At 28.6% G+C, this 12,588-nt stretch overlaps 1 protein-coding gene across 1 annotated transcript; it reads left to right on the forward strand.

Moving 5' to 3' along the window:
• The first annotated feature begins 1,496 nt into the window (after window positions 1-1,496).
• LOC111030764 (dynein intermediate chain 3, ciliary-like) lies at window positions 1,497-7,180 on the forward strand. The gene is made up of 10 exons (XM_022310432.1): window positions 1,497-1,742; window positions 1,816-1,977; window positions 2,252-2,516; window positions 4,287-4,540; window positions 4,722-4,883; window positions 5,499-5,707; window positions 5,813-5,948; window positions 6,004-6,150; window positions 6,736-6,903; window positions 7,097-7,180. The coding sequence occupies exons 1-10, from the start codon at window positions 1,569-1,571 to the stop codon at window positions 7,169-7,171; spliced, it is 1,752 nt and encodes a 583-aa protein (XP_022166124.1). The 5' UTR covers window positions 1,497-1,568; the 3' UTR covers window positions 7,172-7,180.
• Window positions 7,181-12,588: the final 5,408 nt, after the last annotated feature.

Here is a 12,588-nt window from a genome sequence, read left to right on the forward strand (position 1 = left end):
GGCCCTTTTGACAAAACACGCCTGCAAGAAAATACAAATTGTATGATAAAATTATTAATGTCATTCACATGTCAATAAAAATTATTACTGCATATTTTATTAATTTGGATACACGTTTCAATGGTAAGTATTAAATTTATTAACATATTGTACGTGTATACTGCATACGAAAATAAAAAATATAAAACATTAACAGTAAATAAAAATTACTGTAAAATTGTGCACCAAATTTTACAATAATTAGTATCAAAAACTATTTTATTAAATGCATTTATTCTTGCTCTACTTTCAGCTAATTCTCTTAGTGCCTAATTCATTAAAGCCAATGAAAGTAAAAGTACTTATTTATTTACTTTTGTAGGCTGTAATTTTTTGTCGATAAAAATAATATAATAATAATAATTATATATAATAATATAAAGTAGTATAAATATTTAATATTTGAGTACCTATATGAGTCATTGATAATAATATATTAATATCTAGTAATTATCATATAAGAAAAATCCTGTTAAGTATAAACATAAGTTATCTATTTACGTAAATTAAAGATGATTAATTTATTGAAATATATAAATATTCAAAAGGTAAAGCTACGAATAGTTACATTAATATGTTCTATGACCAAATATATATTACATAGGTAGCTTAAAATCCAAAAATAATTGAGTCTAATTAATACAATTCATTTTTTCAATAATCTATATTATTAATAGTTACTTATGCGTAAGCGTAATACTATAGTATTCACGTCGTAAAAATGAATTTATACACATCATATTAAAATGTACTAATTTAACTGTTTAGGAAATAAATAATTCCTGATGTAATATGCGTCCCTATATATCATATGTATAACATAATGATGTATTAGGTTAACTAACCTAAATGATACACATTGGAGAAAACCTTGGCAATTAATAATTTCAAGCCTCTGAGCACGTGGCCCGTGCCGAATCAGCCCACCCAGGTTAAACGACATTGGAGTGATGCCGTTCAAACTTGATGTTAAATATAGTGGCAATAATGTCTCAGTATAATAATGATTTAAAAATAATAACCGGCTACATTTAGTAAAATTATTATTATTATTATTATTATTACTATTACTATTAAGTAGGTAAGCAATGGGTACCTCCTATAATTGCACCATATTTTTCTGTCATAAGTATGTGGGTAATTTAAATTGGTCATATTATAGGTTAAATATAATAAGATTTTGTAGTTTATTTTTTGCTTGAATTTTGTGAAATTAGTAAAATACCAGTGTATCCAGAGCGGAAACACATATTTAGTGAAAATCTATAATACGATAATATTCGTCAAGCATATTCTAGATAATAACAAAATTATAAAAAATACTATAAGTTAGAGGTAAGTATAAATGTAGTTACAATTAATAAACTGTGACTATGGAGACCGTTAGCACGTATAGGTACAACGATAACAACGAGTTGTTGTTAATATATGCAAGCAAAAATATGTACATGTATTAATTTATCATAAATCATTTTTTCGTTTTGTTTTGTCAAAAGTGATTATTGCATGAGCTACTAAAACCCGTAAAAATGTATACATACGAAAAAAAAAGGAGTGACTATGGCAAACAATGTCGATTTCACAACAACGGACCTACAGTGTTGATAAATATGTTGCCAGACGTTAGTCTGGAGAAAGATTGGATACAGAGGAATCCAGTTGACAAATCCACCAACGAAACCAACAAGTGGTCGGAACACGACGTATACATTTTTTCCTAGTAAAATAATACATTTTACTATATTATTTATTGACTAGTACACGGTGTGTATATAGGCCAACACGATAAGAGTGAAGTATGTTGATCGCGGAATTTTGCATAGCGAAGGTGGCTGGCCGATTGACGTACACCTAGACGATCCGGAACAAGTGTCCAGATTTCGGAGGAAAGCGGAGAAAGACAAATTGTATTTACAATCGGTTAAAACAATGTCAATTGTATGTAAATATATCTACAGAAATAATTGCATTAAATAGTAATGAATTTTATGTTATAATTCCCTCGTCTTATTCGTCCTAACTCTGTCGAAAATCAAATATTTTTTATTTATATGAATAGAAAAATCAGTCAATGTACATCGTATACAGTATAAATTATATTTAATTTTGATACATGTTTTTAGCCAAGTATATAAATAAGGACATATTTTCTGTTTTATTAATAAGAATGTTTGTAAATGAAAAATGTTCAAATCCATATGGTTATTTTTAGCTCACCGAACACTTCATAAAACAAAATAATGCAATAGATATATTTCAACCGTACTTTACCGAATCGAAATGTAAAGATTTCCAAACACTAGTTCCGTCTTATCAGACAGTGGCGGTAATTGTGGACCCCTGCTCACCAAAGAGACCGATACAAAACATATCTTGGTCATCGGAACAGAGCTCAATGATCGCGATCAGTTACTCTGACATTAGATTCCAGATGGCCAATCCAAAGAACAGTCCTGACTCATACGTATATGATACGGGTAAGAAAGTACGCAGTTAGCACTTACACGATATTTACATTTATCATACGGTTAAGGTTATTAGTTACAAAGAAAAAAAAATCACCTCTACTACATTTTCAGTAAGTACAAGAGTTGTGATAATAAAAAAAAAAGGTTAAGTTAAAAAAGGGTATACTTAAAATATAAAAGTTGACTGTTCTTCTAGATTAATTTATGATTACTGACAATCTTTAATTAACTATTATTTTTATCTCATTATTGCCAGCAGTGTCATTTTTAAAAGTATATACCTATATATTTAGCGGAAGATAACTAGTAGACATTTTTTTTAAATATTTGGAGTGAAGAGCAAAGGCGCAAGCGATAATAGCGAAGAATTAATATTTCCCCAAATTCTTTATATTGCTAAGGGTTTTTAAAATATACAAAGTTAATCAATTTTTGAAAGTTATTTTGTAGTTAAGCTTCTACAAGTTCAACTAAATTAATTAGATAAGATAATGATGACAATATTTATATATATATGTATGGATCAATATGGATCAACTTTCATAACTAACTTAGTATTTAGCGGCGATTGCCATAACATTTACAACACTATACAACACATTAAACAACACTATAAAAACTGTAAAAATTGTAATTCATAACTTTGTATAAATGCAAGGTGTAAAATATGGATATCAAATAGGATTTATTTAATAATAATAAATTAATATTTACTTTTTATCTGTCAACAAAACGTGGTGTGCTCTTAAAATATTATGCCTTCCAAAATTTCTTTTTTAACAATAGACAAAATGTTTTTCACTATTGAATGTTATAAAAATATGTGCAACTATAGACAATCCTCGTAAATAAGTTTATCCTTCACAGGACAAAATTATGGGTGGTAGTGAGAAGGGGTTATCGCCCTCACAGCTGTATGTAAAGCCCATTTCATTTAAAATTGTATTAAGTGGTCATTTGTACTTTTTATAAATCAAAATTATAACAATTTACTAGGATACACATGTGTTTTGTTGTTTCCGACTTACAAATGTACGATATAGCGAAATGTCCGTTCACTAGTTTCAATAGTGCGCTGTTCGCTATGATATTTGAGTGAATTTTATGTATCGTTAAACTTTTAGATAAAAACATTAGCTGCGCTTAAGCGTCTGTGGTGTGTCTAATATTTTAATTATCAAGCAATAAATGGGTGTGTGAAATTGTGAAATATCACAAATTAAAAATATTCATATATCCCTTGAAAATTAAAATATTAAATAAAATCCGATGCTTAAACACATATAATTTTTATACCTAAAAATTTGATAGTAGTTAAATTCACTCAAATAACAAAACTAACACCGCATAACTGAAACTAGTGAACGAAAATTTGGTATATAATACTTGTGTATGCCGGAGAGCACAAATGTTTGGGTACCGCCGTCCTCTCAAGACAAATTTAAAATATAATTAACTAAAAAGTTGAATGAAAGTACCCATGTACAAGGACTATATACCTTGTTTTTTAAACTATTTTCGGTTTTTAGGGTGAAGGGCACTTAAATATATTAAGACATAAGAATTGGCCTATCAACTTACGCTACACTAAGAATAGATTAACTATTATTACAACATAAAAAATGTGAACGCTAAGCCTGGAATTCCGAATGTAACCAAATTTATGTTTTTTTTATTTGATTGATGTATTTTTGATCAATAGAGTATTTTACGAATTTTCAATTTTGGTTAACTCCCTGGGCATACCTTGATTGATGTACAAACCTCCTAAATTTACAGAGATGTTTACTTCTCCACATTTTACGATTAAGTCCCAATACCCAATCACCAGGATCAAGTTTCACCATAGGGACGGACAGCTGCTCGCGGGTGGCTTGATGAACGGACAGGTCGCGTTGTGGGACATGCGAATAAGTTCTACAAACGTTGGCTTTAGCAATGTAAGAAATGGTCATCGTGACAAAATTCATAGTCTCAAATGGATTCAATCCAAGACCAACTCGGAATTTTTGACAGGATCCAGTGATGGCCAAGTAGGTACATGCTAAATTATTATAGCGTATTTATCTTTTACTAGTATAAAAACGTATTGCTCAACAGTTTAAAAAATAATTATTAATCGTCAATTTAAATTACTCAGCTAACGTCTTGGCACAATATCGTGCAGACATATCTATAATTATAATAGTCATTATATTGTGATAACTTCCACAGATCATGTGGTGGGATACCAGAAACCTTGAAGAACCCACGGATGTATTGCTCTTAGATTTATTGAAAACCGAGGAAAATGATGAACCGGAATGGATGCAGTGGGGCCGCGCACATGGAGTCACTTGCATAGATTACCATTTTCCGATTCCAATACGCTTCATGGTACTTAAAAATGTTCTCTCAGGATAGAGAAGTTCTACGATAATATTATAATACTTTTTAGTATCAGTTATCCCTCCCAATGACCCTACCAGACAACGACTACTATAATCATGCAGACTATTTTTAATTGCGTAACATGAAACCTTCGATAAACAAACATAATCCACAACACATTACAATGCGAATATGCGATATTACTATTATTTATTTATAATAATTAGAGTTTGGAAATTCAGAGCTCAACCGAAGGTAACCGGGACCAAAACTTCGTGAAACCCACGGAACACTTATTTAATTTTTTGTTGCGTTGTGTTTGGTTTAGAATTTTAGTTATGAAAATAACTATTACAGTGTGCATAGAGGAAAATAGGGCACTATTTAATTGGACAGTGTTCTAGTGGTATTAAAAATAATTGTTATTGTGTATACAACTTAATATAGAGAGAGTTTCCTCTGGATTTTTTTGGTATAGAAAACCATCTGTTTATTTTTTTGTGCCGTTTGAAATTATTATTAAAATACTTGATATTTATTTCAAAACTAGTTTATTGTTCCTGAAGGTGAAAAAAATAGAAAAAAAATAGTTTATAATTTTATATTATTTACAAAATATAGATTGGCACAAGTACTGGACACGTGTTTGATGGAAACCGAAAGGGCAGAACAGTGTTCGAAAAAATACCATCTACTTATAAATGTCATTATGGCCCCATATATTCAGTGCGTCGAAATCCGACGTTTTTAAAAAACTTTTTAACTATTGGTGATTGGCAGGCAAAAATATGGTCAGAAGAGGCAAAGGAATCCCAGATAATGTGGACCAAGTACGTATATCTATAAACACCAATATGAGTAATAATAATAGTATAATAAAAACAAACACCTTGGATTTAATTTTACACGTCATATTAAATTATATACTATTATAGAAATTACGATATGAGATTAACCGATGGCAAATGGAGCAATTCGAAGCCTTCAGTTTTCTATACGTCCAGAGCTGATGGGTTCATGGACTGTTGGGATGTTCTACAGAAACAACAAAAACCGATACTTTCGATTAAGGTGCCTAAGATAGTAATTATTATTATTTTTATTATTTCCTTTATCTTTTATTTAGGCGTCTGACAGTAGGTTAAATTGTATTAGCTGCCATGCTGACGGAGCACTGATAGCTATCGGTGACGAATGCGGTAACACACGTGTGATCGAAATGAACGATTGGTTTGTGACTCCCGGACCATTCGATAGAGTGCGGTTGACAGCTGTGAGTTGAGTAGTCATATTATCAACAAACATTACTGACAACTTAGTTCACACAACCACATCAAACAAGGGAGTTGCTTAAAGTTTAGACATACGATAATAGAAAGAACTTGGCTAGGCATAGGGTCCTCATACAATTATTTTTAAATGTTTTTCCCTTTTCTATACATAGTTGATATTTAAGTTTTCTGAGTGATTTAAATATTATTATATATTTAAAAAAATAATATTATATTATGACGTCATATAAAAAAACGATGTAACCAATGATATAAAATTGCTATTTACAAATATAATGGTTTTTAGGGAAATGTACTAGATACATTTTTAAACTGATTTTTCAGTCAAAAATTATTATTTAAAAAAAAAATCTTTTTTAATTGATGTCTTTTTTTTATAACCGACTATTGAATTTAATTTCAATGTAGCATAATAATTATATTTTGCCTTATTTTATACAAATTGGGAATTATATTTAATACTTGGATGTAGGAAGATTAGATAATGTAAAAATTAGGTTAAGGTCTCAAAATTGTTGATAGTGCCAGATGACGACGAGTTTTAGTTTAATATTATTTATCGATAGATGTTTGATCGGGAAACTAGGCTAGAAAAAATAATAGAAGCTAAGCACCGTGAACATAAGACTAAATTGCAGACAAAATTGCCAGAAAAAGTCGATGATTTACCAGCAAAAGCTAAGGTGGCGATCGAAGAAATTGAAAGAGAATTAGCTGAAGTCGTTGATAGAATGGTGAGTTGTTGTGATTTTATCTTTTTCAAAAACCAGTCGAGAGAAATTCGTATTTACGTACTTATGGCTATCTTAGTATAGATGTCATTGAATTTGGACGGTTGGTACCTACTAAAATACGTTATTAAGCTAAAATATATTATCATAAAAAATCAGATGTAGACTATTTGATGATATAAATTCTTTTTTTCAGTGCCACAATCAGATTAATGAAATGTCTGAGAATGATATGATGGAAGAATTTAAAAGTGAAAAAAGCGAAGAATAAAGAACTGAATACTGTTTTTTTTTTTTTAATTTAATGATCAGACTATTAAATATTGATTAATTTTAGATGTAACTGAATCAATAACAATATTATCACAATAATCTAACCTGAAATTAATCTATCTAACCTAGATAGATTTATAAAAATTATAATGGATAACTTCACTGTTTAATATATGTATTGTATTATTTCCAAATATAACCATCTAAAAATTGTCTCCATGTCATCAAATCGGATTAGATTCTTCTTCATTTTTGCATTATATTTTATTTATTCTAAAGTCCGATCAAAGAATCAAAACATTAAATGTCAAATACATGATTTATTAAGGTGATTACATAAGCAGAATAAGCATAATATATTAGACTACGCTGTTCTTTAAGTCACCACAGACCAAATTCCCTGCCTCTGTTCTTCGTCGATCTTAAAACAGACAGCCACTGTCACACCATACTATTAAGTATTGGTAGGTTCTGTCCTTAGTTTTTTTAGTTACAGTAAGCTTCTGAAAACCTTATCAACAACTTTCCACTTAGAGGCCAGTGACGATCCCCGTTTACGATCGGTTACGTGAATCAAGTGAATCAAGTGAAAAAAAGTGAGATTTTTTAGTTTTTCAACGTTTTTTTCTAAAGCGAATTTTGGTTACAATATTTCTATTGACTATAAAATATCGTCATTCTGTTCAAACCTATTTTCGAGATGTAAAATAAAACCATCTAAACATGGTAAAAATACAGATATTTTATTTTACTCTTCTAATGAATTACATGAATAAAAATATTATAATTTATAATTATCCCTATAATTTTGCTTATTCGTAGTACGCAGAATTTTAATTTCAGTATTAAAATACATTTTACTAAAAATTTCGGGTGGGGGGGGGTCCGGACCCCATGGACCCCCCTCTGGCTACGTCCCTGCACCCGACGCACTCCTTTATCGTAATATCAATATATACTATATTATTGTTGTTGTAATAATTTATTTTGTCAGTGCGATTTGTTTTCATTTTATTTTTATCATTTCATTTTAACCAGAAATTTTTTATGTATTGTAATAACAACACTTGACGCGTAGAGCGGCATCAACCTGCGTCGCTGCCCCGGGTGAGTTTCTTTTAAGTTTCAGAGTTTGCTGTAACTGTTATGGATAATATAATTAAGAAACATGTAAGACCACCGAAATGCATTTCATCATCGACTTCACGACCGACACACTGGACACAATATTATAATAATATAATAATATATTATACAGAGTGATGTATACAGCATTGCCTTCCTGTGAAATTATGAATTTTTGGAATATTTAACTGTACATAGTTAAACACGATATTTTTGGTCTTTAGATTTTTCACAATATTTGAGTATCAAAATTAATTTTTAAAATGACAACGTATATGACGTTTTAATGCTGTGTGTTAATCAGATTATAAACGGATTTTTCTAAAAAATATTAACACATTTTAATCAAAATTCGAATGAAAATGTTCTGAGTTGTTCTATTTTAATACTATAAGGATAATAGTCTATATTAAATACATTGTAAATGGATGCGAGCTCGGTAATCTAATTATATTTATGTATGCATTTTAAAATATTTGTTAATGATCACTTTTTAGTCAAGTATACTAAGACAGTATTTTAATATTACAAAATGATTATGGATTAATATTGCACCCAATAATTTTCAAAACATAAGTTATTTTAAAAAGTACTTTTAAAAGACAATTTAATATACAATTTTATATTCTAACTAGTATTAAAGTTGAATAACTGAACATTTTATTTCAAATTTCGATTACGTACAATAGGTTAACATTTTCAGAAAAATCATCTGTTTGCATCAATTTGCATTGTATAGGTTCTTGTTTGAAAAACCAATATTCATCATTAATTACATATGAAAATTCCAAAATTCCAAAAATCAGAATATGAATATATTGCGTATGCATAATTTAAACATAAAAATTGGGTGTGACTGTGTGAGCGTGCTTAAAAAGCACCCTGTATATGTATATAATATAAATTATACTATGTTATACGCTTATTATAATATTATTTATTATGCAAACGGCGTGTGCGTCCCCTTTGGCCCCAGGTCCGGGAAAGTGGTCATGTTTAAAAACATATTTTTCACGTGCACTCAGATCGACTTCAACATCCAATTACGCCATTTAATACTTCTTTAATATAGGTTACACACGACGTGGCGTCATTAGTCACCTCCACAATCCAACGAATAGAAAACATCCGATGATTGTTGTTATTCCTGTCTACTACAGTTTCAGAAAAAAAAAAAAAAAAAATTGGAAACGGACATTTCAGAGCTTAAAAATGTTGTCAAATTGTATTGCAGTTATCGATTCAGCGCTAATACCTACTATAATAAATGAAATAAAAATAATATCTAAAGGAACAATTTAACACAATATATCGAATCCAAATTATAATCATTCTTGATGTATGAATAATAAAACAATTTAACATGAAAAAAGAACATTTTTAAAGAAATACCCTGTCTTTGTGAAGTGTTTCGATAACTCATAAATCATAATAATATACTATTTTAAGGGAAAATTTTCCACTTCGCCCGAAACATGTTTCAATATAATATGTATTATAATATTATATTATAACCTATTTGCATAGTACCTATTATTGTTTTAGCAATATCATTGTATATGATTAAAATATAATCTTCAGATTTTTTTAAAGTATCTCCTGCACATAACATGTAATTAAAGCAGTTATAAACGCTATATAATAATAAAACCAGAAACAACATTATAGGATGAAAGGTTTTGTTTAAGGTTAAATACATTTTATTATTATTTTACTCGTATCTATATCATAGTATAATAATTAATCGCCAATATAGTATCATTAAAATGGATTCATATGCATAGGTATGCATATAGATACTTAAAACATAATATCATTAATATCGTAATATACCCATCGTTTCTAAAGTTATTAACTAATTAATAATTATATGACTCTTCGTTGTAATGTTGTTAGATTTTTTTATTTTACATTAACTGAAACAAAAACAATTAATTATAACAACAATAATAATGTGTAGTTACTTAATTACATGCTGTATAAAGCTAAAAGCTTTTACATTATTTATGATTATAGGTAGCCTATTATGATATAGGTACATGAAATACTAATTCAAATTATTGTTTCATCTACTAATATACTCGTAAAAATGAATCTGATAAAAATAATACGTTTTATAATACGTTTTATACAAATCTATACCTAGTTTATGTTTATTTCTTCACTGTTGTTCTTAAAGCAAAGCAAAATATCACAAATCCAGTTATTGTTTATACGCATTGAAAGTTGAATGTTGACTATCAAAATTACAAACAATTGAAAATTAAATGTAATATTTATACCTATTTACGGGTCAAAAATGTAATACAAAATTCTTCATGATTTGTTCTTAATTTAATAATAAGATATTTAAAGGCATACATGTACAATATTCCTCATACATTTTTCTAGAGTACAACATGTATATAAAACATAATAATAATAGTAACAATATTGTGCATTATAATCATCTGTTGTTCAAATTGTACAACAAATGTAATGACACTGGATATTTAAACCTATACAAGTATAATAAATAATAATAATTTATCACCTAATGAGTCTAAACGGAGTCCAACATCAGAATCGTTTTTGGTAAGCAATGAATTATTATCATTGAATTAAGAATTTAACATATCCAGTGCAGTGACCTTACAGCTCAATAACGAGATACTCTCGAAAAGTCAAAACCATCTATACACGAATACTGCAAACTGACTGCCTGTTTTTTTTAAATATAATTATTTATGATTTATATCCTTTTACACAATCATTATGCTTTTTTACATTTTTTCGAGTGCCTGTTATATAGTATATTATGAGAGTAAAAATGATGTCTACAATATTTAAATTGCTTCTTTGAAAAAAAATGTCTTTTAAACAGTTCCATAAATAGTATAGTATACAAGTCACCACGGATTAAGAGGATGCTACACAGGAATTTGTGGTATCCGTCTTCAAGTGCGTAACACGTAGCAAATTTACGCTCTGAGATCAAGTTTGACTTCGTTAGCTTAAAAATTAGAGTGACTTATTAGTAATTATTATTTAGTAACTTACTATTTTGAAACTTGATAATAATAACATTGCCTGTGTTTGAATGTGGGTTTTTGACAATAACTCAGTTTTTAAATGAGTTATGGGCATTTTTAATTTATGTTTTATTATATACGCAAAAGTTGATAGACAATTTATTGAACTATCGTAAAAAACCCGCATACACAGTTAATATTCTTGCCATCAATTTTCATAATAGGTTGATTCACTCTGATTACAAGTAAATTTGGTATGTTACTCATTTGTATAAGAGACGAAATGTAGTGAAAATGTGAAATGTACTCGTATATGTGTATAAAGTCTTCTTAAAATAAGACGTTATGGATATCAACAATTTTAGACAAAGGCCATTAATTTTGTCAGTTTTGTCGATAGTCTTCATTTTTATAAAGCATGTCAGTGCCTATATAGATGGTATTAGATTAAAAAAATATAATATTATTTTGTGCAATGTTTTGGTGAATGTTGTAAAGGTACACATTCATGACGTCGGCTATCTGTACCAAATGTTTATTTTTATCGTCGGAGACGGAAGCAAAACAAAATATAATAATGTAATACCCAGAAATCCACAATGACCGATAAAAAACGCTTAAATTATAATATATTGTATTGTATCGTATGCGTATCACATTTATTTTGAGTTAATTCGGGATTATGTAAAATGTAATGTTTGTTCCTTGAGAGTGACATAATGCAGGTATTAACTTATAATGTGTTTAATATATATTCATATGATAATTCCTGATTTTAATTTAGAATTTTAATGTTCAAGTGTTATGTTTTTATTAAATTCTGGATGAGTGCTACAATCACCCATTAAAAGGTTATAATTGATCTGTCGATCGCTGCAGCTGTAAGCCCCAAAGCAATAAACCAACACAGGTGTAGTATTGTATGCATACATCAATTATGTTTTATTTTGCCAACGTAATATTACAAGAATACAGTTTTTATCACATTTCACAATATATACCATCTACATGTTAGTTTTTATAAGTTATAATTAGTAATAATTTTAAGTGAAAAAGGTGGTGGATGGATAAGGAAATATGGCTTTATTCTTTAAGCTTGAATCCTTAGAAATGATACATTTTAGTATTTTACTACGATGAATTTTTTTTCTTCGTTACAATTTAATTGTATATAATATTATCAAATTGAAAATGTACATGTTGATAAATTTAATAACTTGTCGACTTGTTATTTCTGAATTATTTTTTAAAAATATTTTGGGTTAGATATTTACTATTA

Source organism: Myzus persicae, unplaced genomic scaffold (assembly GCF_001856785.1).
Source record: "Myzus persicae strain clone G006 unplaced genomic scaffold, MPER_G0061.0, whole genome shotgun sequence".
NCBI lineage: Eukaryota > Metazoa > Arthropoda > Insecta > Hemiptera > Aphididae > Myzus > Myzus persicae.

Bases quoted from the DNA above. Each gene is read 5' to 3' on its own strand.
- LOC111030764 (XM_022310432.1), top strand. From the start codon at position 1,569: ATGTATACATACGAAAAAAAAAGGAGTGACTATGGCAAACAATGTCGA. The intron at 4,884-5,498 runs GTACTTAAAAAT...TACAAAATATAG, and splicing joins CGATTCCAATACGCTTCATG to ATTGGCACAAGTACTGGACA. The intron at 5,708-5,812 runs GTACGTATATCT...ATACTATTATAG, and splicing joins TCCCAGATAATGTGGACCAA to AAATTACGATATGAGATTAA.